Source organism: Ascidiella aspersa, chromosome 2, assembly GCF_963924565.1.
Source record: "Ascidiella aspersa chromosome 2, kaAscAspe10.2, whole genome shotgun sequence".
NCBI lineage: Eukaryota > Metazoa > Chordata > Ascidiacea > Phlebobranchia > Ascidiidae > Ascidiella > Ascidiella aspersa.
Genome location: NC_139448.1, coordinates 37,313,670 through 37,339,261, shown reverse-complemented (window position 1 = coordinate 37,339,261; position 25,592 = coordinate 37,313,670). Strand labels below are relative to the sequence as shown.

General features: G+C 35.1%; 2 protein-coding genes across 2 annotated transcripts in view; both read right to left on the bottom strand.

The window, feature by feature from the left end:
* Nucleotides 1–25,592, bottom strand: part of LOC146165583 (zinc finger and BTB domain-containing protein 7A-like) — a 70,342-nt gene that overhangs the window by 2,192 nt on the left and 42,558 nt on the right. The gene's annotated exons all lie outside the window — the stretch shown is intronic.
* On the bottom strand, nucleotides 958–15,896 carry LOC146165585 (kelch-like protein 38). Its single transcript, XM_083382752.1, has 17 exons — nucleotides 15,784–15,896; nucleotides 15,591–15,714; nucleotides 15,370–15,523; nucleotides 14,924–15,141; nucleotides 14,715–14,864; nucleotides 14,572–14,641; nucleotides 14,327–14,415; nucleotides 14,072–14,267; nucleotides 13,354–13,506; nucleotides 12,805–12,951; nucleotides 12,011–12,143; nucleotides 5,061–5,184; nucleotides 3,553–3,748; nucleotides 2,716–2,862; nucleotides 2,082–2,225; nucleotides 1,678–1,810; nucleotides 958–1,084 (listed from the first exon to the last, which is right to left on the bottom strand). The coding sequence occupies exons 1-17, from the start codon at nucleotides 15,837–15,839 to the stop codon at nucleotides 958–960; spliced, it is 2,361 nt and encodes a 786-aa protein (XP_083238878.1). The 5' UTR covers nucleotides 15,840–15,896.

Genomic DNA, 25,592 nt, shown 5'->3' with positions numbered 1-25,592 from the left:
GCAATGACTTAAATGACTTGAACTTAAGTCACTGTTTTCAAATGATTCGACTTGACTTAAGTAGTTTAAGTGACTTGACTTACCTCTTGGAATAAGTCATTGTGTCAAATAACTTGGGTTAAAAATAGGTAATTTTATTAAATATTTATTGATAAAATTGGAATATTAACCTGAAATTTTGCGCATAAAATAAGGGGAGTGGACTTGTAAGCTCTAATTATGACTTGGACTGGGACTTGTTATTTTCTGCAAGAGGCTTGACTCGGACTTAAGTTATTTTCAGAACGACTTGTTTTTAAATTGCCTCTAAAAAAGCTATTCTCCCGCCGGTCGCTTTTGAGGAATATGATAGGCGTGACTATTTTCTCTAAACTAATTGGGTAACAAACTGTTGCAAAGGTGGAATAGGACATTAAACCTTTCCATTCTTATATTAGGGTCGGTGAGATAGTTGACACCCTTACGAGTGGATTGCTGAATATCCACCTTATTTTGGTTTCGTAAAGTAGTAAAATACAGGATATAGTCAGAGCCAGACTCTGGACTCGACAGAGTCGGTTAATTCGTTGGACTCGGGACCCGAGTAAGACTACATAAAACTACCCGAGTCCCAAGTCCGACGGAAATTTCGAAACTAATAAGGCCGCAAAATGTAAATTATAACGATTTTGGTTACTTAAAGGGTTGAAATACAGGATATAGTCGGAGCCGGACTCGGGACTCGACGATCGCATATTTGGCCAGAATAGGAATCGGGACTTTGGTAAATTAGTTTGACCGGAGTTGGAGTCGGTTAATTTTTGGGTCGGAGTTCTATTGGGGTTAGTTTCAACCGACTCCGCAGCCGCTAACAACAATGATACAACAACGTTACAAACACAAAATACCAAAAACATGTTTAAATGATTTTTGTTTGTACAAATCGTTTATGGATACAAGTTGTTCTTTGTAGATCACTTAATAGTCAAACGAATTAGAAAGAAGTGGAATTAGATTCCAGTAGTTTGAAAGGTCGTTACTCTCAGCAATAAACCTCCATTCCTTCTTCTCAAAGTTGTATGAATACACTTTCACCATCTGGTGACTGCGTAAAAAGATAAAAATATTAGATAAAGATACGTCAAAAACATAAGCGAACACAAGATGAATCATCATTACAGTGGTTCCTAGTAAATTATACGTTTTTGTTGAGTATTTTCGACATTGGAATAAACGGTTAAATTTTTTTTGTCTCAATGGCAAACGATATGTAAATTATGTTGTTATCTTGGTGTTAGGAATGGTATTAATTAACTGCAGTTTATAGTTATATTTTCAAAGAGAACAATAAGACTCCATAAAGGTCATTTTAAGGCTTAGAGTGCGACAACAAAACGCAGGGTACGAAATGAGTACAATGATCGAACTCCATGACTGTAGGTTTCACTCCCCTTTTCCCACCCCACCCATTAGTACTAAGTAGGTTTTCCAACCCCTATAGTAAGTGAACGTTGAACAGTTTACGAATTAATTTTTATAAATATGCAGTTTTATAAATTAGTATTGACCGAAGTACCAAAATAACAGTAGACGTAAATATTTAATGGAATAACATCCATCATATTGTTTAACTTTTCACGCTGGATTCGTTCTAATTAACAAACAAAAATATCACAAGATAATCACGAAGTTTCTCACCTTTCATAGGAAACCAGAAACTCTCCATGAGCTATGCAAGCGTCACGGAATTCATCTACGTCATCTTTTTCAGTGACGTCAATCGAATCACCGCTCTCTGGTTCGTATTTCTTCAAGGTCAACTTGGTGATCTCTACAAATTAAAATAATTAAAAATGGCAAAACAAACAAAAAAAGTTTTTACAAAGATACGTAAGCCAAAAAATAAGGTTTTAATCAAATAAGATTGTGATTACAAACTTTTGTGTTTCTGCTTGTTGCGTAGTTTAAATTTATAGATAATTTATTTACGTTTTAATGTTGTACGACTTGTTTGGAAAACTTGGTTTGGCTTAATCGTAGTGATGTATTTAACATACCAACCTTTGTTTCGAGGGGAATAAATGTAGCAAAAACAAACTCACCTTTACAAATCACGTACAACTGCTCCTCCATTGCCACAAGCTTGACACAACCCTTTGGTAATTGATGCATCACTGTTGATGTTTCAGTAGCGGGGTCGTACTTCTCACATGTTAGACTGCCATAAAGCAGAGCGTATAACATGTCTGTAAAGAGTTGGATGATATAAGGATTAAAACAAAGTTGAATAGACTCTGTTATTGTCGCCACTATTTCCACAGTTAGAACAAAATCACTTAATTGGTGAATCCTTGTTACAATTTATGCAGCAGACTCCTATTTTCTACATGTTAAGGTTGTTTAAATGTACAAACATGCAAAATGGTTAATTTTGCGTGTATATCATCAAGACATAAATATTGCAACACCAGCACAACAGAAATGATCAGAAGATTTAGCACTTAGTTTCCATCCCCTCACATTTAATGTTAAAATCTAAGTGTTGTAACCCTGGATCCAGCATTAAGAGAAAACACATACGAGAACCTTGAAAATGCTTTCATATATCGTGTATGGAAGTGATTGAAATTGGGTTTAGTCGGATAAAACTGTTCAAATCGTCATCAAGAAAATCAAGTAATAACACTTGTTCGATAAATTACACAAAAGATGCAAAACAAACAAGTTTAACTTTACCTTTGCAGGCGACAAGGTCAAGGGAGACGTTTATACAGTCTTTCATTCTTATCCATTCACTTCTCTCTTCGTCAGGTTTAAGTTTAAATGGTGTCGCCCAGGTCTTACTTTCATCATCCCGTGAATAACCACCGAACACAAACAACTCTGAGAAGAAAACTTTGGTCAATACATTTATGTCTCATCGTTTTATCGAGGTAAATCTTTGAATAGCCTCTTTTGATATGTTAAAAATAAATATTTGTGTATTTAGTTTCTGGTTGCATTATAAAACCTGCCATTGAAAAACTTCCACAGAGTTTGTGTATCGCTCCCGTTAAGGAAATAATTGGTTTTGCACCGGAATCAGAAATGTTTAAAGTTTTAGTTCGATGAGGATATTCTTATACCGGTACACTTATAGTTTAGAAAAAATGTCCACTCATGTCCGTTAAACAAATATTACCTTTGCAACCACGGGAATTACTAAGTACAATTCTAAGTGTACAACAATAAACAAAAGAGAATTAGCTCTGATATTCTCGGTAGAAATGCAGATGTAAACTTGACCAAATGACTAAGCGATAAACATGTTTTTTTAAATATGCAATTCAACTGTAGTGGTTAGAGTAAACTACAGCCTTTCACAGGACACAAAGTTATTTACCCTGTGCGGGTCGCTGGTTACACACGCACTGGTTTAAGATATAGATACTAGATAGTGCCCATTCACATGTATATCTACTGTACGTATATCGAAATATATACCCTACTCTGTTTCATAATTGTATTGGGGCATTGATTTTACTTTAGGGATTTGTTGTAATCTGAGAAGTAAACGTTATGATCATTGTTTACCGTTAAGAACAGCCACTCCAGCATTTCGCCGTGTTGTAGGAGTTGAAGGTTGTTTCTCCCAACCCTTATTTGGTGATCTTACATCCAGTCTGAACGATGAGTCAGTTCTGTTTTCCTCATCGCTAGAACCACCGATCATATATAAGTAGTTCTTGTACATTGCAAAGCTGGCTTGTCGTCGTGGTTCGTTTAATATCTACAAAGCCATTATACATAAACAGGAAAAGTGTAAAAAACTTTTTTTTAACTTACTGCGATTTCTTTTTCAACTTTTGCATTTACGTCCAACATTTTTAGGATGGTAGAATTTTTATTCATGATCAAAATGCTCCATTCTGGACCTATTGGAAAATTTTCAACTGTCAGATATTATCAACATCAAATGTCTAAAATTCATCTCGATATTATTGAATTATAATATTAGAAAAATCATTAACTAATTCAGCCGCAAGCTATGAGGGATATTAAAGTGATGTAGGCTACTTACGAGGTCCATGTAAATGCCTTAAGTGTTTTGCTATTCGCAGTAGACATTCCTGAAACGACTGAACCAGATTCTAAATGTTAAAAGTTAGATTAATTTGAGCAATTTTCGAATAACCAATTTATTTATTGTTGCAAACTTTGTATTAAGTTACCTCGCCAGCCAGTTCAAAGCAAAAAAACGAATGGCTTAGTAAGTTAAAATCAATCAATTCAAAAAGTTGTGGAAATAAATGTTTTCTTTCTTCCAAATCATGTTCGACCCAAGCCACAGTGAATCTAAAAGCTCTTTCTTCACCTTTTACCTGAAAAATTTACAATGTAAGTCACAGTCAGTGTCATTCAAATAAATATATAAATCAATTAATACAAAATGTTTACATCCATTGATTTAGCTCGTAGAAATTCCTCAAATGTTGTTCTATCCATTGCATTAATAGCCTCAACATCAGTTAACATTGTAAAGAAATCGGTGATAATTCGTTGAGCAGTTTCTTTTAAAACTTCAATGTCGAATAGTTTTCCACTTTTCCAACATTGCACGGCGTTGCTACAATCCAATGTTTCCAGAAGAAATGCGCAACAAAAATTGAGTAAATCTTTTAAAGAAACAAACCATATCAGTAAATAGGTACAATTTATATTATAATAAAAGCCCAAGCTTTGTAAATAAACTAAACGGTTAATAAGAAAAAACTTTAACCTGTTAAAATACAGCCATTGCTTATTTAAGGCCTTCGCAAAATAAAGTCCAATAAGAAACTTCAAAGATTTTAAATAAAAATATTAACCACGATTGAATTGACTTACCTTTAACCAAAAAATAATTTGCTGCATTCAGTAAATCGTCCACATTTTCACTATTTATTTTGATTTTTCCAGTGTAGGCGAAATTCAATATTCGCTCTAATGTAGCGGAATTTACCGCAGTAATTTCAATCACATCTTGGAACTTTTCGTGCATCTAAGTTTGTATAATAAAGTACATTTAAAAACTTTAGAAAACAATATTTTGAGAAATTTACCTCAGCAAAGAATAGCCTGTTGAAGTATTCTGACAAATTGGCAAGAATATTTTTGTGCGCGTAAAAATCCTTTCCATCACAATTCAATCGAATGTCACAAGTTTCGTCGCCATTTTGCCTTTGTCTGTAAATACAAACAAAAAACCTTTTTAACAAACTATTACAATGTTGTGGGTGTAGGCCAACTCACATATTGAGCTTTATCATTAGATCGCTAACATGGCCACAATCAAAATTCTCTTCCATTGCGCCTTCGTAGGAACTACTATTAAAATACGTAAGTCAATTATATCGAATATTCGTAGAGATTCAGCTTCCGAATCTTCTAGCAACCACACCAAACTGAAGTCAAACTGAAAAGGGAGTGTAGTTCCTCTGCGAACCGTGCTTTTATTGCCCTTTACAAATCCCGCTGAAAAGCGTTGATCAAATACATAGCGTGACGTAAAAAAATCGTCGTGTGTCAAATATTAACTCCTATAACTTTGTCTTGACGTTTGTTTTATGAACATTTTTAAAGCCAGTATAACTTTGTCTTGACGTTTGTTTTATGAACATTTTTAAAGCCAGTATAACTTTGTCCAGACGTTTGTTTTATGGACATTTTTAAAGCCAGCATAACTTTGTCTTGACGTTTGCTTCAAGTATTTTCAAAGCCACACACAAAAAGTTTGAAGCACATTTTACCATAAACTACCTAAACACCATTTGCATTCCAACCCATGTTCATTTACTAACACCAAGTCTAACTGGAGTGGAATTACAAATATTTTTTTCCAAATTACGTTTTATTTCAAATGTTAAGTGAGTTGTTCGCTCTTAGGTTCGCAAAACACCAACAATTGAGAAAAATATTGATATGTTGGTTGGGATAAATATTTGTATTTAGTACCCGTTGTTCGTCTAAATAACCAGCTGATAAACTACTTGAAGCGCTTATGTCATTACAGGTGAACGCTCTCAACGCTTTGAATTAAACAAGATCTGCTAAATTTTGACTATATACCGAAAATGCGACTGAATCAGCCACACCCTTAAATATAGCGGGTTAGTTAATTGAGATTTGATCTATAGAACAGATGTACTCTACAATATTTGTGTTTATTGTATTTTCCTATTATATAAGTTATGACGGTCAATATGGATGCGAATAATAAATCTACAAACAAATCAAGTAAATTGTTTAGTTGGTTACCTATTCATTACAATATAATTTTCCCATTTCTCATTGGCCTTAACGAATCAGAGCCTGCAAATTGTACATTGAAATCAGCTGAGAGCGTGAGATTTAAACAAGTCAGTAGGATCAGCTGACTACGTAAAGAGAAAAGCACTTCTCCAACCCACTGGTGTGCATTTCACCCATTGTACACACTTTATTACGCGCATGCATTGTGTGTTTTTAGCGACTGGCATAACGTTTTAGTGTGAAATGCATCAGTGTTTCCATGCGATTGACGGGCGATTTTATCAACTTATGTTTTGATGTAATTTGAAAGTCGGTCCTAAACGCATAAACCTTTCTTGTTTAAATTGGCTTGGTGATCGTTATATTAGGTATTATTACATAGTGATATAATTGTTTTAACCTTTGCAAAGCATTTATCTTATGGGATTCCACTTTTATATAAAAATAGTCTTAGGAATCGCGAATATGACTAAATGTTTGACAAGTGCTCACTGATGTATAATTGGTAAATGCATATAACAAAAAATATGTTAAGAAAGCAAAATAATAAATATTCCGAAATAAGGCGAGAAAAACTAGAAAGAACTGCATTAAAAAAAACGTACGATAGCGCTAGATTACCTAACACAATTGCTTCTTCAAATCAATATTTAGTTTAAAGTAGAGTATATGCCAAGTCTAGTCAATTTGGTCAAAATACTTGAGTCAAGTCAAGTTATTTGAAAACAGTGACTTAAGTCAAGTCAATGACAATGGCATAAGACGTTACATCAAATATTGCAATTGGGTTGAGATGTGTCTTTAAAGTTTTGGGAGTAGTTTGGTAGGTTACTAATTATCAAAACTAATTTAAAAAACATATTTACATATTTGATTTTCCACTTTTCCAATATTGCACAGCGTTATGGTAATTCAATGTTTCCAGAAGAAATGTGCAACAAATATTGAGTAAATCTTTTAAAGAAACAAAAATATTAATATAATTTTTATCTCAATAAAGCCTAAGCTTTTTAAATAAACACACAAGTTGTTACGAAAACTTTTTTAACCTTTTAAAATGAAGCAATTGTTTGTTAAACGCGTTCGCAAAATGTCTTATGAGGAACAGCCAAGTTTGAAATTAAAAATATAAACCACGATTTAATGACTTACCTTTAACTAAATAATAATTTGCTGCATTGTAAATCGTCCACATTTTCACGATTTATTGGGATTTTTCCAGTGTAGGCGAAATTCAAGATTCGTTCAAATGTAGCGGAGTTTACCGCCATAATTTCAATCACATCTTGGAACTTTTCCTGCATCTAAATTTGGAAAATAATTAATATTACAAAGATTTACGAGAAAAATGTATTTAGAAATTTACCTTAGCGAAGAATAGCCTGTTGAAGTATTCCGACAAATTGGCAAGAATACTTTTGTGCGCGCAAAAATCCTTTCCATCACATTTCAATGTCACAAGTTCCGTCGCCATTTTGCCTTTGTCTGTAAAAACAGCGTAAAAACTGAAATATTTCTAAGGATTTTTCACGATGTACTAGTTGCAAAGTTACTTACATGTTAAGTTTTTTCATTAGGTCAATAACATGACCAGAATCTAACTCCGTTTCTTGCTTTTTTTATGCTTTCGTTCTCAAAGTTTTTTAATAATATAATCAGCAGTTTATTTTGACAAGACCACAAAAACTTGGCTGCTTCGCGGCCATGGGTGCCCGCAGGCGGGGGCAAGGGGGGGGGGGGGGGCAATGATATTATGGTTTTTGGTTCGTTTTTGTCATGGTTTAGCACACTGTTCGAAGCGGCGTGCATTTTTTAAGTAATTGGGTCACGCGTCTTAATCTAATGCGAAGCCAAAATCGAGAGCAAAACTCTGTTTTTCGTCTTTAGTTTGGCCGGCCGTAAACACTGGATAGTTTTTCTCTTTCGTTATTTGTTTAGGTCAGTGGTTAAACCTTTTTTCTTTCGCAGAACATATTTCAAAACAGATTATTTAATCAACTGTGCATTAGTGAGATACTTAACAATAAATTTAAATTCCTTTTTAATTCCTTCCCGAGCCATTATTCCTTTAAAATTAAATATAATGACATAAATGAAACTAAATCTAGCTTTTTGAATTGGTGTGTGGCCCACCTCAAATGTTTTTATGGCCCCGACTGGTTGAGAAGCGCTGGTTTAGGTTGACTGATTAGCAGGTGTGTATTCGACAATTGACAACGCTAAGTCAAACCTTATTTTTTTTCTCGCTAAAAACGTCAAGTTAAATACGCAGTATGTTCCTCGCTGTTCGGTCTCTGCGCTAATATCCGATGTTGGTGTAACATCGACATTTGTTTAAATGAAGCACATTCTTAAAAGGAGATATAATGGTGACTGTCGTGCGCGTTTTAAAGTATAACTTTTTAAGTAATGATAGTTAACGCAAAATTTTGCTCTTTAAGCCTACTCTAAGACCACGTGCTAAGTGTGCAATGGACATGACGTATTTCCCTCAGCCACAGTTGTAATTTAGCTAACTTGGTACACAGCTCGGCGCAGATGTTGCGCCAATCGTGGCATAACAACACCCGGTAAAAACGATCTTCGTTTAGTATTGCACGTGGTGAAAGACTTGCTTGTAATTTAGCGCTAGTTCCGTTCATGGAACTTGAAAACTGCGCTGCTAATAGTCGAATTATGTATGATTCTACCACAATTAAACACACATATTTTAAGGGCCGGTTGTTTTTTTGCCTAAAGTTAACAATTGCACACTGTGGTTTCGTAGCTGGCGCCTGACAGGATTGTCGACGACGCACGTGCTCGCTTTTGCTGGACGTATTTGGCTGTTTCTGGTTTTTTTCTATCTCTTCTTGCAATCACCATTCTATGACGTCATACAGTCACTGTTTTATTGACGTCATTACTCATTAACATCAGGCGAAAAATAGGGAAATTCCCTAAGTTGAAAATTCAGGACCTCTTTTTTGATTTTCTGGTTACGCCTCTGATTGCCCCCCCCTGGAAAATTTTCTGCGTGCGCCCCTGTTCGCGGCCAAGGGTGTACAATGTAGTAGTTTAAAGCTACTCACATGTTGAGCTTTATCATAAGGTCACTGACATGACTAGACTTCTTAACATTACAAGCGTTTTTGAACTACATTTAAAACAACAAATTGCCTATTTTAGGCTTTCGCTGCTAAAAGGCCTTATAATCCTGCTATACCAAGTCAAACTGGTAGGCATGGGCGCCCACAGGGGGGGAAAGGGGGGCTCTTGTCCCACCCTGGAATTTCAAAATGCGATTATTAGTATTATTTATAAGTGTAATATGTATTACTTATGAAGGTTAAAAATATTATACATTATCCGACGTTTTTGTCATGGTTTAACAAACTGTTCGAAGCGGCGTAATTGGGTCACGCGTCTTAAGAATACCTCAAGAAATACTTTGAAATGCAAGAATACTTTTGTGCGCGCAAAATTCACATTTCTAATCGACTGACAGCAGAAAACTTTTTTTTTAGCGTTTTGCAATGTACAATTTTTGGACCAATTACATGTTGAGATTTACCATTAGATCGCTGACGTGACTAGAATCAACATTTGTTCTCATTATGTCTTCGCATTTAATAAAACACTTTAAATGCTTGTCTTAGACCAATACACACTCATTGCTGCTTAATGTTCGTATATATCGTATTTATCCCGTTACTCTTTCAATAACGCATTCTACAATAACAAACGAATAGCTTTGCAAAAGCGTGACGTCACCAAATAAAAATTCAACACTTCCGTTCAACGTATATTAAGACCAAGCAAACTGGCGAGCAGTTCAATCATTTTTCCTATAGCGTTACGTCGCAAAATAGTAGCGTGTCAAATAATAAGGGTTTAATTGCGTGTTTATATCTAGTTTGTGTCTCCAATGTATATTTCAACAGGATGACATGACCACCGTGCTATCTGAACGGCACAATAAATCCTTCACATTTCGACATATACTAATTAACTATACATTTCAACCCAGGTTCATTTAATAACGCCAAGGCAAACTCGCAATCAGTTATATCCTTTTTCTGATTTATGGTTTCATTACAAACGGTATTTTCTAAGAACTTATTTCTCTTGGGTTAAGTCGAAGAATAGCAAAGCATGAAATATTGACCTCACACATTGATAAATTGCTTCTGATGAATATTTGTGAATAACAGTGGCGGATCCAGGACATTTTTGAGGGGTCATGAAAAAATTTTCAGTCATACACAAAATAACGTCAAAACGAAACGTCATAAAGTTACGTCAATACGTCACGTAGTTTTGATTTTAACAAGACGAAAGTGATTCGCGCGAAGCGTAATAAATGTCTTCTATCGCATAAGTTATGGCGTCAATAGTGATACAAATAACATAATCACACAATAAACAATCAACTTTTTGTTATCTTTCTTCTATAACCAAAAAGTATTTGCCATATTTTATCAGTCTTTTTTAACGACTCAGAGCCTGTAAATTGTACTTATAATTTAGAAGAGAGCGCGAGATTTGATAAAGTCAGTAACATCAGCTAATGTCTATAAGGAGAAAAGCACTTCTCCCAAACATCTTTACCCACTCGTGTGCATTTTATCGCATTCTAAACACTTGTTTATAGTGAGCGGAACTGTTAGTATGAAAGTGCGCAAAAAGCCAATTTTACTGCACAAATTGTGTCGTACAGCTGCGCAATTAGAGAGAACATTGCTTTGGAGAGCCCTGACACCAGAAAAACCACAGAAAGATGTGTTTGAAAGGCACTAGTTATCAGAGTTGGACTCGGGACTCGAGTAAAACTATAGAAGACCGCCCGAGTCCGACGCACGCATGCGCAGTTCGGAATTTCGAAATTGATAAGGCCGCAAACTGTAAATTATAAAGGTGGAGCAGCACAATAAACTTTTCCATTGTGGTATTTAAGGTGTATGAGATAGGTGACACCCTTACGAGTGGATTGCTGAATATCCACCTTATTTTGGTTTCGTAAAGTAGCGAAATACAGGATATAGTCGGAGCCGGACTCCGGACTCGGGTTAATTTTTTGGACGGAGCCGGACTCAGGTTAATTTTTAACCGACTCCACAGCAGTCCTGTTTACAACAAAGATACAATACAGCTACAAATATTATTAAAAAACACAAAACACAAAAAAACTAAAAATGGTTTATAGATCCAAGGTGTTCTATGCAAATCAGTTAATAGTCAAATGGATTAGAGTGAAGCGGAATTAGATTCCAGTAGTTTGAAAGGTCGCTACTCTCAGCAATAAACCCCCATTCCTTCTTCTTAAAGTTGTATGAATACACTTTCACCATCTGGTGACTGCGCGAAAAATAATAACAATCACTCTATCCCTGATTTCTTCTGAGGCCCAACCTGTCTATACACAACTCCAATAAACTTCCGAGTTATGCCTAAAGGTAGTGATTTTTAATTAAATGTAGCGGTTATGGTCAACTATTGCAGTGATAATTACAGCTAGTAAGTTACCTGTTATGTGGAATATTTTTGACAATAAAATGAGAGGTATATTTTCCAAACCCCTATAGTAAGTGAACGTTGCACAGTTTACGAATTATTTTTTATAAATATGTAGTTTTATAAATTAGTATTGACCGAAGTACCAAAATAACAGTAGACATAAATATTTAATGGAATAACATCCATCATATTGTTTAACTTTTTACGCTGGATTCGTTCTAATTAACAAACAAAAATATCACAAGATAATCACGAAGTTTCTCACCTTTCATATGAAACCACAAACTCCCCATGAGCTATGCAAGCGTCACGGAATTCATCTACGTCATCTTTTGTAGTGACGTAAATCGAATTACCGCTCTTCGGTTCGTACTTTCTCAAGGTCAACCTGGTGACCTCTGCAAAGTAAAAAAGGTAAATATTGCAAAACAAGCAAACTAATTTTTTACAAAGATACGCAAGCAAAAAATGAAGTTTATTTTAATAATATTGTAATTGTTGGCGCGCAAGGGGTAATAAGCCCAACCCCAAGACAAAGCCAGTAATGATAATAGGCATAAACAAGTTCATAAGACCTCTAGAAAGTAAAATATGTTTTGCAAAACAATTTACATTTTTAAAAAGATACGTATAAGCGGAAACAAATAGAGTATTATTTAAATAATATTGTGATTACAAACGTTTTGTGTTTCTGCTTGTTGTGTAATTCAAATACTATCAACATTTATTTACGCTTTAATGTTGTACCACTTGTTTAAGAAATTAGGAAATCTAAACGGGGTATGACCTAATCCTAATGATGTATTAACATCATTTTCAAATGTATAAAGAGTTAAAAAAAATGATACCTACTTCTGTATGGGCTTTGATTTAATTTGGTTTTTAATATCTTTTTAGCGTTATAATTAGTTGTGTAAGACCTATAAACAATCATCGCGGTGTGTGATAATGCTCTACAACTTGTAAAGTTATAAAACCGATACGGTGTTTGAGTTAAACTGTATTAAACACACCGAGCTTTGTATTCGGAGGCAATAAATGTAGAAAAAATAAACTCACCCTTACAAATCACGTACAACTGATCCTCCATTGCCACCACAAGCTTGACACAACCTTTTGGTAGTTTGCGCATCAATGTTGATGTTTCAGTAACTGGGCCGTATTTTTCACATGTTAGGCTGTCATAATCCAGAGCGTATAACATGTCTGAAAATGTGTTGAATATGATAAGGGCAGAATTTAAAAGACTTCAATAGTATCGCCACTTTTCCCAAAAAAACTCTGGCCATTGGCAGACCTTGTTTCGATTGGTACACCTTGTTACTGCCGTTCTACATTTTAAGGTTGCTTAAAGGTACAAACATGCAAAATGGTAATTTGCATTGAGGGAAAACAAACTCCACACGAGAAACCTTTGACAAGCTTTGTTTGTATCGTGCGTGAAAGCGATTGAATTTGCGTTAAGTCGGTTAAAAGAATTGAAATCGGGGAAAACTAGGATTCTAGATTTTGCTAGTTTTCAGTGAAAGTCCTTCATCGAGAAAAGCAAATAGGCTACTAACACTTGTCCGATAAAAATCGAGAGACCAACACTTCAACTTAATTAACCTTTGCAGACGACAAGGTCAAGGGAGGTATTTCTACAATCTTTCATTATTGTCCATTCACTTCCCTCTTCGTCAAGTTTGAGTTTCATGGGTGTCACCCAGGTCCCACTTCCATCATCCTCTGCATAACCACCGAACACAAATAACTCTGCTTCTGCAGGGAAAACATTTAGTCAATACATTTATGCCAAGTGCGAATATCTATATAAATCATTGTCTCTTGCTATACGTTAAAAATAAATATTTGCAGTTTGTGTATTAAGCCTCTGGTTGCATTATAGAACCTGGATTTGAAGAACTTTCCACAGGGTGCGACATTTTTTTGTGCTGTGCGTTTTTGTGTATCGCTCCCATTAAGTGAATACTGGTTTCGTAGTGGAATCAGAAATGTTAGAAATTTAATTGAACATGCTCGTTAGTATTGCAAATATAAGCATGACAAAATAACTGAGCAATAAACATAAGTAATTTAAATATGCAATATAACTGTAGTCGGCAGATTAAACTAAAGTCTCTCATAAGTCACATAGGCAATTTACGCTTTGCGGACCGCTGGTTGCACACCTCTGTGTTTAACATATACACAGTGCTCATTCTCTTACATATCTACTATATAAGTTTCGAGGTAAATACACTAATCTGTTTTTATAATTATATTGGGTCATAATTTTACTTTAATTTCCTTGTTTTAATCTAAAAAAAGTGATGGTCATTGTTACCGTTAAGAACAGCCACTCCAGCATTTCGTCGTTTATCATCAATGGAAAGTTGTTTCTCCCAACCCTTATTTGGTGATCTTACATCCAGTCTAAACACTGAGTCAGTTCTGTTTTCCTCATCGCTAGAACCACCGATCATATATAAGTAGTTCTTGTACATTGTAAAGCTGGCTTGTCGTCGTGGTTCGTTTAATATCTACAAAGCATTGAAACATAATCTGGAAAAGTAAAATAAACCTGCAAGTTTTAACTTACAGCAATTTCTTTTTCAACTTTTGCATTTATGTCCAACATTTTTAGGATTGTTGAATTTTCATTGATGGCCAAAATGCTCCATTTTAAACCTGTTTGAAAAGTGTTTTTTGTCAGATATTACCAACAACTACTGTATAAAATTCATCTGGATATTATTGATACACAATGTCAAAAAAGTGTTTCACTGGTAATAATCAGCAAAGTAATTTTCTATGACGTTATTAAAAGTAGTCTAGGCTACTTACGAGGTCCATGTAAATGCTTCATATGATTTGCCAATCGAAGTAGACAATCCTGAAACGACTGAACCAGACTCTGTAAAAATGTAAGGTTCAAATTGAACTGTCATTTCTCGATCACATACTTTAAGTAATTTGTATCAGATTACCTCGCAAGCCAAGTCAAAACAAAAAAACTCGAAATCTATAAGGCTCAAGTTGATCGTATTAAAAAGTTGTGGAAATAATAACTTTCTCTCTTTCAAATCATGTTCGACCCAGCCTACTGTCATTTGAAAAGCTCTTTTTTCTCCTTCACTCTAAAATTTGGGGAGAAGTTCAGTAGCTTTAATTATCAAAATAGAAAAAACATATTTACATCTTTTGGTTTAGCTCGTAGAAATTTCTCAAATGTTGTTCTATCCATTGCATTAATAGTCTCAACATCAGTTAACATCGCAAAGTTATCGTTGATAAATTGTTGAGCAGTTTTTTGCAATGTCTCTATGCACAATTTTTCTCCAGTTTTCCAATAGTGCACGGCGTTGTTGTAATCCAATGTTTCCACAAGAAATGTGCAACAAAAATTGAGTAAATCTTTCCAGGAACAAGGCAATAATATTGGTAATCATAATTTCATATTATAAATCTAAGCATATATATACTTTTTAAATTGACTGCATTTATTACTGTGAAAAAAAACAATTACCCATTTAAATTTAGATATTGCTTGTTAATTAAATCAAATGTAAATATAATCTAATTACGGACAAGTTTTAGGGAATTTTTTAAATTCATATGTTTATCACGGTTTTATTCACTAACCTTTCAGTAAAAAATAGTTTGCTGCATTCAGTACATCATCCACATTTTCACGGTTTATTGTAATTTTTCCAGTGTAGGCGAAATTCAATATTTGTTCAAATGTAGCGGAATTTACTGCAGTAATTTCAATCACATCTTGATACTTTTCTTGCATCTAAATTTAAAAATTAAGCAACTTGAAATTTTCAAAACACCTCAGTATAATATATTTATGAATTCACCTCTGTGAAGAATAGCCTGTTGAAGTATTCGGACAAATTTGCAAGAATATTTTTGTGCACGTAAAAATCCATTCCATCACATTTCAATCGAACGTCACATGTTTCGTCGCCATTTTGCCTTTGTCTAAAGAGACAGCCAAATTTGCACATTTCTAAAGATTTTTCACGATGTACTAGTTGCAAAGTTACTTACATGTTGAGCTTTTTCATTAGGTCACCAATATGACCAGAATCAAAGTCCTTTTCCATTTTTATTCTTTCGAAACTTTTCAAATAATATAGTTTGCAGATTGTCTAGAATCTAGATCATTAGAAGGAAAATCAATGCAAAAATTTGTCGAGAAACAATAAACACGTAGATTCCCAATAGGCATACACGCCAAGCATTTTCGACTCAAACACGCAAAATAAAAAACAAATAATCATATTGAGACATTTACATATAGTTTGTCGTGTGTTAAGGGCGATTGTAGAATGATTCTATTGTTGTTCTGTTAAAAGTGTGCCGCGAAAACTTTAAGATAACTTTAGTGTGCCACCAGCCAAAAAAGTTTTGGAACCAATGCTTAAAACCAATAAACGGATAGATTCTATCTCAACCAGCATTCACAGAAGTCGTTACTTTTAAAGTGTCAAAGCCTCTGCGGCCATGGGCGCCCACACGGAGGGGCAAGGGGGGGGGGGGCACTAAAATGCGATTATTAGTATTATTTGTAAGTGTAATACGTATCACTTATGAAGGTTAAAAATATTATACATTATCCATCACCTCCAGTGGCGTATCCAGGGGAGGGGGAGTTATTACCCCCTCTTTTTGTAAGTGATATTATCGTTTTTTGTTCTCCACTTTTATGTAATGATGGTTAACGCAAAATTATACTCTTTAAGCATATTTTGAGACCACGTGCTAAGTGTGCAATGGACACAACTTTTTTCCCCTCAACCACAGCTTGTAATTTAGCTGACTTGGCACACAGCTCGGCGCAATTGTTGCGCTAAACGTGGCATGATAACACCCGGGAAAACCAATCTTCGTTTAGCAGTGCAGGTGGTGAAAGGCGTGCTTGTAATTTAGCGCTAGTTCAGTTCATGGAACTTGAAAACTGCGCTGCTGATAGTCGAATTATGTATGATTCTACCACAATTAATCACACATATTTCACGGTCTTAGTTTATTTTTTAGCCTGAAGTTAACGATTGCACACTGTGGTTTCGCAGCTGGCGCCTGATAGGACTGTTAACGACGCACGTGGTCGCTTTGCTGGACCTATTTGGCTGTTTCTGATTAGTTTTTTTTATGACGTCTTGCAATCACCATTCTATGACGTCATACTGTCACTGTTTGATGACGTCATTATTCATCAACGTCAGACGAAAAATAGGGGAATTCCCAAAATTGAAAATTCATGACCCTCCTTTTTGATTTTCTGGTTACGCCCCTGATTGACCCCCTGGAAAATTTTCTGCGAGCGCCCCTGTCTGAGGCTATTGTCCCATAGTCACGTGTTATGTTGATCGAGGTTTTATATTGGCCCAATAAACTGCTCCGAACTTTTTTCGTGTTCTAGAAGGCGGCCAATGGCTCTTTGTGCTTAAAGTGTTAATAATTTCACCTCGATTTTATTTTTCTTGTTGGGCCGTTCTGGCAAATCGATTCGGCATTTGACTCCGCTAATCCCAACAGGGGTCACTCTTGTGCTATATAGTTTCACGAGGCTGCTGGAAAAACGCGAACTATTGGGGCAACGATATGAACGCCTATTCCAGTCATGTTTTTACTGCGCTGTAAGATATTGAAGAGGGCTATGCTGAATTTTTTTAATTTACAATAAATTTATGAGCGACCTGACAGTATGCACTTTGAAATGAAATGGCAGTTTGTTTAGTTTCGATTTAGTTGATTAGCACAGTGGTAATTTCTTATATACACTCTTAAAATGAGATATTTAAAACGTTCAAAATGTTACCTACCTCTGTATGGGCTTTTTATTTCTTACCACGTATTACTCCAACCTCCAACCATTATGCCCAAAAATTTTGGCAATAGTTGTAAATTGCTTCCTGTATTAGGCTACCTTCATTGTGAGACAAAAAAAACATTGCAGTCAATGTAAGTTACTGACTTTAAACGATTAAGCCTGTAATGTTTCCATTCTAAGCTTCACTTGAATTACAAACGGCAGAGATTTCGTGACGTCATGTTGTCTTTGTGACATAAATATCAACAATTTGTCCAGGTGTTGTAACTTTACCAGCGAAATTTTAGGCTATGCGGTGCTGTCGTGGGTTCGCATAGGAATGTTTTTCCATGCTGTTCATCAACGTATAGTTGACGGGGTAAAAATGAAGGCGCCAATAGTTTAACGTAGGAAATAATCCCAATCAACGATTCCACAATTCGCCAATGGCGTCTTGCCGCTGTGTAGTTTACTGGATAAAATTATTATTTACAACAAAGTTCTATCTAAAGTCAACGTAAGTCGTGGAGGCGCACTTCTGCACTAATGCGTATTACAGTTAACTTGGATTCCAGCTTCTATTTTCTACGCTTTACAATTCACTTTTAAACCAACGTTTAGGACTATTATTAAACCAGCACTGTAGAGAATCAACATAAAAGTAGTTTTCTGTGAGATTCGGGGGGTTGTAAATATACAGATGATAACCTTGCTAACTTAAAAGTCTAAACACCTATATAATTGCCCAGTAATTGTTTTTCTTTTAACTCCTTGCCTTACAAATCAACCCTTTAAACAACAAAGCGTTGTATTACAAAGGCCATACATTCACACAAGGTTGAAACGAAACTGAAGTTTTGCCAGACGTTTTCACTCAACCGTGAAACGTGTGTTGACTAGTAATTACTCAAGCGAGACGAGGCAAAGCTTAAAATCAGCTGATCGAGCGATTAACCGGGTCTATCTTTGCAAAAACCAAGCGTAAGTTTATCAGCAAAGCTTTTGCGGCCTACTTCTATTCAGTTAATTTTTAATGTATTGCGAACAGGAAATAAGCACAAAGAAGACAATAGTAAAATAAGTTCAAATGTGAATTAAAAGTGGTATTTATTAGTATTGCATTCGCAGTTTATTCAAAATTTAAAGAAATCTTGCTCATCACTAATTTCGCTTTATATTATCAGCCTTCAGCAACATTGAGTGAAAAACGAACCCGTTTGGTTTTATTGGTCACAAATATTGGTCACAATAAAACGATTTACATAAATAATAAGTTCTGGTACGGACTGTTCAAGCTATAACTTCGCATGCAATAGTCAATACAGAAGTCTGTCACAAATTCAACATTTAAATGGAATATAGTTTTTACATGAGCCACTTTGTACATGGGTAAAACACAACTATTGTTTTATATTGACATGTTTTTTTGTTTTTTTAAAGTATATCTATAGGATTATCAGATATCATTCTGTAGTTTAGGTCTCAACGCAATAACACTTAAATAGTTTTTTTTTCGATGGAGCATACCGACATTACGATATATGTAAAAGTCGCAGTATAACACGATATATGTAAAAGTCGCAGTATAACACAAGTAACAGCAAATCAAGATGTTCACGGATAATTCCTCCATAGTCAATGTAATAAAAAACCTTGTAAAACTACTTAAAATAATATTACTTAAGCTCTGTTAAACTCTGCGATGCACAATTGAAAAGGCAGGAAAGACCGCCTACATATTACAAGGAAATAACGCTTCAAATGTCAAGTTCAACCAATACCAATCTACTTATGATTATGCTAGTTTTATTAACTGGGTAATTTAAAAAAGCAAATTCACACAGTTTTTTTTTATATCCAGTTGTTCACCATTTACTTAACGTGTTTATTAAAAGTTTGTAATCTCGCGAAAAAACTACAAACGGTCGAATTTGAGTAACTTGTGTATTTGTCATGTAGCCTACACGGTGTAATTTTAATCTACATTCTGATTTTGTTTAGAACACACGACAAAAGATTGACATTATATCGAAATATAAAACACTTGTGTTGTGTAACTCAAATAATAGTGGAGGCTTATAACTACGCTAAAACTACAGCGGAACCTTCTACTGAGCTGCAAGATAGTACACAAAAAATAAACGTATTCATATAACCAAGCTATCTGTAGTGCACTGCATGATTAATGAAGGTGCTACACAACATTTTCTGTCAGTGCATACACTTTTATTTCCACTGACGTCGTTTCTATACAATATAGATAGCAAACACTTAGAACTGATAGTAGCAGACATATGCAAGTCAATCAACCCTTTTGCCATTTGCATTTTTGCTTTGACATACCGAATGAAACGTTTAGATTATCAGGCGCGTTTCAATAGTGGGTTTAACGCCATTACAACCCTAGGCGACCTGTACAGTAGGAGTGCCAAAAGTTGGGAGCAAAGCATTTAAAAGTGACAATGTTGTTTTAGAAAGACTCAATGTAGTTCAGTTCTTAACAAACAAGTTTTAAAAAGACACTGGTGTGTAACCACTCGAGCGTAGCGAACAACAATATTATTATTTTACGGAGTTAAATCATATGACAAACAGACACAGGTGGCGAAAAATATCGTTAAACCAACTAGCTTTTTCATTACGAGCGGTACAGCCCATACTGTAAAATTTGAAATCTATAGAAGCTCCTAAAGCAGGGGTTCCTAACCTTTTTTACACCGTGGCCCCTTTTAAAAATTTTGTGAAATGCACGGCGTCCTATATTTTTCAACCTTTTGAAACTTATTGCTGGTTTGGTGGTGGAAAGAGCCAGTCACATAGACATTGAATATCCAAGGCACTGCGCTGCTTTGTCATCAGAAGTAACATTGTGGAAAACCAAAATTCACAATATTTTTATGTGAAAGGCAACTGCAATGGCATGTCAATTTCATTAAGGTTAAGAGTAGTGGAATAGACATAAAGGTTGGAAACCTCTGCCCTAAACCATAGCTGCTGCCTACCCATCGACAATATAACACTAGAATGCTGTTCTGCAGTTATAAGTACGCAATAAAACCCTATTCTTCCGCTGATTATTATTTGCGGCCATTCAGCACAATATTAAACTTAAAGGCAGTTAAATTTTATTTAAATCGCCATCGCAAAGAATGAAGATAAAAGAACATGAAAATATGACAAGTATCGCCGATTTTTAACACCTGTAAACTGCAACATTAAAAACCATGTATTATCAGCTATTGGACAGAGGCGACATTGAAACTAATTTAAACGGCACAAAAACGAAAGAAAGAGAACAAGTATTGTAAACACTAAAACGGAGTTCACGAAAAAACGGTAAATGCAAGCAGTTTGAGAGAGGAGAAATACAAAAAGTTATGTAATTACCTTATCATACAGTGTGGTTCACGATAAAGGGGACACGACACGACGTCTTAACGCACACGAAGGCTGTTTCATATTGTTTTATTCCTGGCAGCAACACTTACAAACCTAAAAACCGAATATATATTGGACGCATGGCAAAAAGAAATCCCACAGTAAACCTACAATTATGTAAAATAGAAGTGTTTGACGGAACAGCAAAGCAAAAATATGGCGAAATATTAAATAAACAATATGGCCATTATATATAAAACACGGTGTTTGAAAAGGCGAAGCTCGTGAAACCAAACCAATGTTTTTCGAAGTTTTAGTTTAACAAGTTTTCCCACAATGGAAAAATCAATGTTGGAGTAGACATTTTGAAGCTTTAAAGATACTACATAGCACAGGGCGGTGTTGATGGTTATATTTTTTACATTTTTTTTTCAGACTCTGCTGTGTATAGGACACGCTTCTCCGGCAGACAACAATTAAGTTATGGTTGAAACATTTCCTATTGTTCCATGCAAAGAAAATAAACTATGCGAGGTGTTTTATTTTAGTTAAAATAAACCTGGTGCTACTCCTAAGGCTATGGGTCAATGTATTTGAATTACCAGAATGAGTTTTGTCATACTGCAAAAGTTCGAAAGTTATTAAATTTAGGATTGCAGTGTTTCTAGGAGAAACAAAACAGATCTAAAAAAATTAAAATATCCACCCTATAAACTTTAATTAATAGGATTTTAACGTTTAACTGGAGATCTATTAATCTCAGTTCCTAAATACCTTCACAACAATCCAAGTAGTGAAATTAAATGCAACAAGGCAACAAAAAAGCCGAAAATGGTGAAACTCGATTAAGTTACAATTCAGAAATATTGGACAAGCCAAAAATATAAACTGTCGAGTAAAAATTATACGAGAACAAGAACTAATAAAACGCAAATTAATTATTTTTAGATTCACCGATATTAATTAGGCGGTATTTTAAGTAAAGATGTCATAAGAAATGCTCTTTATCGACGGCACACCAAGGTAATGGACACGCAAGCTTTAAATATTTAAAGTTTTAACTTGGTTGTGTAGAGAAACGACGCATGTCTGTTTGTGCTTGTAATTATAGCGTGTTCGCCTGGTAAAGTGTTAAATATTTTACCTAGATACTCATTTCCTTTCGTGGCCGTTCTGGCAAATCTAGCCAACATTCGACTCAGCTAGCTAATCTCCATCGCAGTCGCTCGTGTGCTATATAGTGTCACGCTGCTGTTGGATTGAAAACTACAGTGAACGATGCGCTCCTTACTGGCAACACGTGTTTTTACTGCGCTGTAAGCTCTTTTATTGAAAGCGAAATATGCTAAATTATGTGAATGTACAATAAATCTATAAGCGACCTGACAGTATGCACTTTGAAATGCTAGTTTGTGTAGTTTCGATTTAGTGGAGTTCAGATAGCACGGTGGTCATTTCTCACCTGTTGAAATATATACAACAGCAACCAACAAGCTTTTTTGCAGCCTAACAGTAATTCATATTCGCAGATCGCCGAGATTTTGCCTCAAGACACCATCCATGCAGGTTGCGTCGCCGGTGCCAACAATGTTGTTTGCAGGTCCGTAGCAAGATGCGAAACATTGGTAGTTTAGCAATTATGGCATACATCAGCAGTAAAGGTATTGGAAGAAATAACAAAAATAAATAGAGGATATTCTAGTTGTTTACAAAACTTGTGGTTAGGTTTTCGTTAAAATACAGAAGAGACCTTCATTACGACCTATCAACGTTGCACTACCCGCCGCCTCACAAAGGCCCTTACATTTTATCTAAATTGTTTAAGTATTCTATGTTTTCCTTTCTCTCATGCGCTTTAATTTATGTGTTGGACTCACGTGACTTTAATCTTAGTTTGTCCGTGCTTCGAGCAGTAGGGAGCTCCAGTCATTGTATTACAGCTTGTTCGTCTTTACGTTACATTTGCTTATTATGCTAATATGTTTATTATTATCGTTATCATATTTACTTGCTTCATATAACATTGTTGTTTTATATTTTTCATTCGAATTAAGTTGTACCTGTAACTGTGGTATAAGTTTATGTAAATTATAACAGATAAAGACTTCTGTTGTTTCTGATTAAACTGGATTAACACGATTACGACAACCTTGCCTCAGAGCAGAAACGTGCCTCCTTCGTGTCCGTCATTTTAGACGCGACTTTGTAAGTTTACTTTTGTACATCTGTTATGTTTTGTTTAGTGTTATTTGAAATAAGGAACAAAGTTTTTCGCATCAACTATCAAAAAATACAAAAGAAAATAAGTACAAATTAAAAAAGAAAATCAAAGGCTGAACACAAATTTTAAACTAGACAACTGATATGAACAACGCGGACCACTTTGTAAGGATAGTCGTTAGCCACCAACAGGCTAGACGACTGACTCCTGTTGGAAAATATTTTCTCGTTTTTGACAAATAAAAAAATATGGATCAAAAATAAAGACGTAGTTAAAAACCAAAATAAAATATAAGCTAATTTTATCAATGGCCAAAATAACTCCCGGAGGTTAAGCGAGTGAAAATTTTCACAATCCTGCAAACCAATCAAAAATGATTATTAACGGTTGAAAAGCAATATTCGATTGGAATTTTCTACAAACTATCGTCGATTATTCACATAAATACCTATATTTTATGAAAAAATTAGAGCTAAAAATAAAATGAGATTGCAACCAAAACTAACATTTGTTAAGTCTGCAGTTACCGTAAAAGGATGTAAGAAAATAAAATTATAACCACTTCAATAAACACAGTAGCAGATTAAATGCAATTTCTGTTTTGTGGTTGATCGCGCAAAACCAGATGTCATTCTCCAAAACCTTTTACCAGACAACGTTATATCAGAGCATAACATAAGTGATAATCGAACCTGACAAGAACCGATCACCTTCTAAACCTGTTTCACAGGCCGCATTACAGACATCTTTATTACTTTTAACCATGAGGGCGATTTGAATGGGTTGCCCGAAACGTTGGTTAACCACATAGTTATATCTTTACACTGGTGTGTAAAACAGTTAAAAAACCGTTTCTTTTGGTAACGTTTTATAGTAGATGAGATGTATTTGCAACCAAATTTCTCTGAAATGCAAGGATTTTATGTTGGTTGTTGTTTTCTATTTGGTACTTTCTTCTTGACATCATAAATGTTTCACACCAATGATGCTATCCTACGAGAAATTCAATTTGTAACTCAATTTAAAAAACTTTTCGATGTCCTAAAAAAAAATCGTTCAAAATCAATAAATCTTCGTTTGTCTTTGAAAATTAAACAAAAAACTCTTCGAAACCAGAAGCACTTTGAAAAAGCATTTCTAAAATTAGTTTGTTGCCTTTCGTTTACTGTCAAAACATAACAGAAATTCTCTTCTCCAGAAACTATTGATACATGTTTTTAAAACAGAGCTTCACCAGAAAAACAAACCGGAATTCATTACTTTCAGCACTTTCCAAAGGATTTCGTGAAACCTCACGGCGTAGCCACTCCAAGCAATGAACAGGACGGAAGAATATATTTTTAAACATAAAAGATTCACAACGGAGTTGCTAGCTAGACCAGCAATTGCAATTTCCGAAAATAATGAGACAATTGTGGAAAATTGTAAACGTATTGACGATGATATGGAACTGCTGTAGGAGGAAGCGGCCATTGTTGAGGTAGAAACACTGCTCAAGCATAGTAATCATTTCAGGAAGAGGCGTGGCTAGAAAAGGCCGTCACATAAATGAGTGACTGTCAGCGCTACGTCATAGCATTTAGTCGGCCAAGCTGCGACCTATAAAGAAGCCGTAGCTCTCAAGAATTCACGGAAAGCCGGGTGGTGATGGCGCGTGCCATGGACGTGTACGAGTTTTGCGACCAAGAATAAAAATTTAATTTTGCAAATATCTTCAATTATCGTCACACATGGTTTTAGGCTATCTACTCATCTCTGTATATAAGCGCCAATCACTTTTTTTTAAAGGTCGTTTTTTATCTAATAAAAGTAGTTGCCACAGTGTTACTTGATGTTTCAAGCAAAAAAAAAAACAGCAGTTAAGGTTGATGTCCAAGAAAACCATATAGATCAAGAAAATGCAACAAAAGTAGCATCAGTAACTGGCAACTGATGCGGCCACTGCCAGCATCACCGTGTTTCAAGTCAATGACAATGTAGTAGACGGTCTATCACCACACAAGCTAGAAATAAAAGCTGGCTCAAAGATTCGCCATAACTCACTGGATATGCTAATTATTCCCAACAGATCTCTACCTTCCCGGAAGGCTGCAGTTTCCCACAAAGACTCAAGGATGTACAAAAATACGTCTATTATAACAACTGCAATAAATACCGTACCAGTTTAAATGCATTTTCAAAGTTGAAAGGTGTTTTAATAAAGATCAGTCGCGTTTGCAGCGATCATGCAACGGTATTAGGCTGGTTGTTAAAACTGTTTTACATGACGTTAATGCTGCAACAGCAACTACACAGATACTCGTAGAAAAGTGTTGTAATAATACAAAACAAATTTTATACAGAATACGATTTAGCGTAATTTCTAGTACATGTGTACGACTATTTTCAATTGCAGCCCTGAAAGGCAATTATTATTGTAAAATATTTTTTTAAATTTAAATTGCC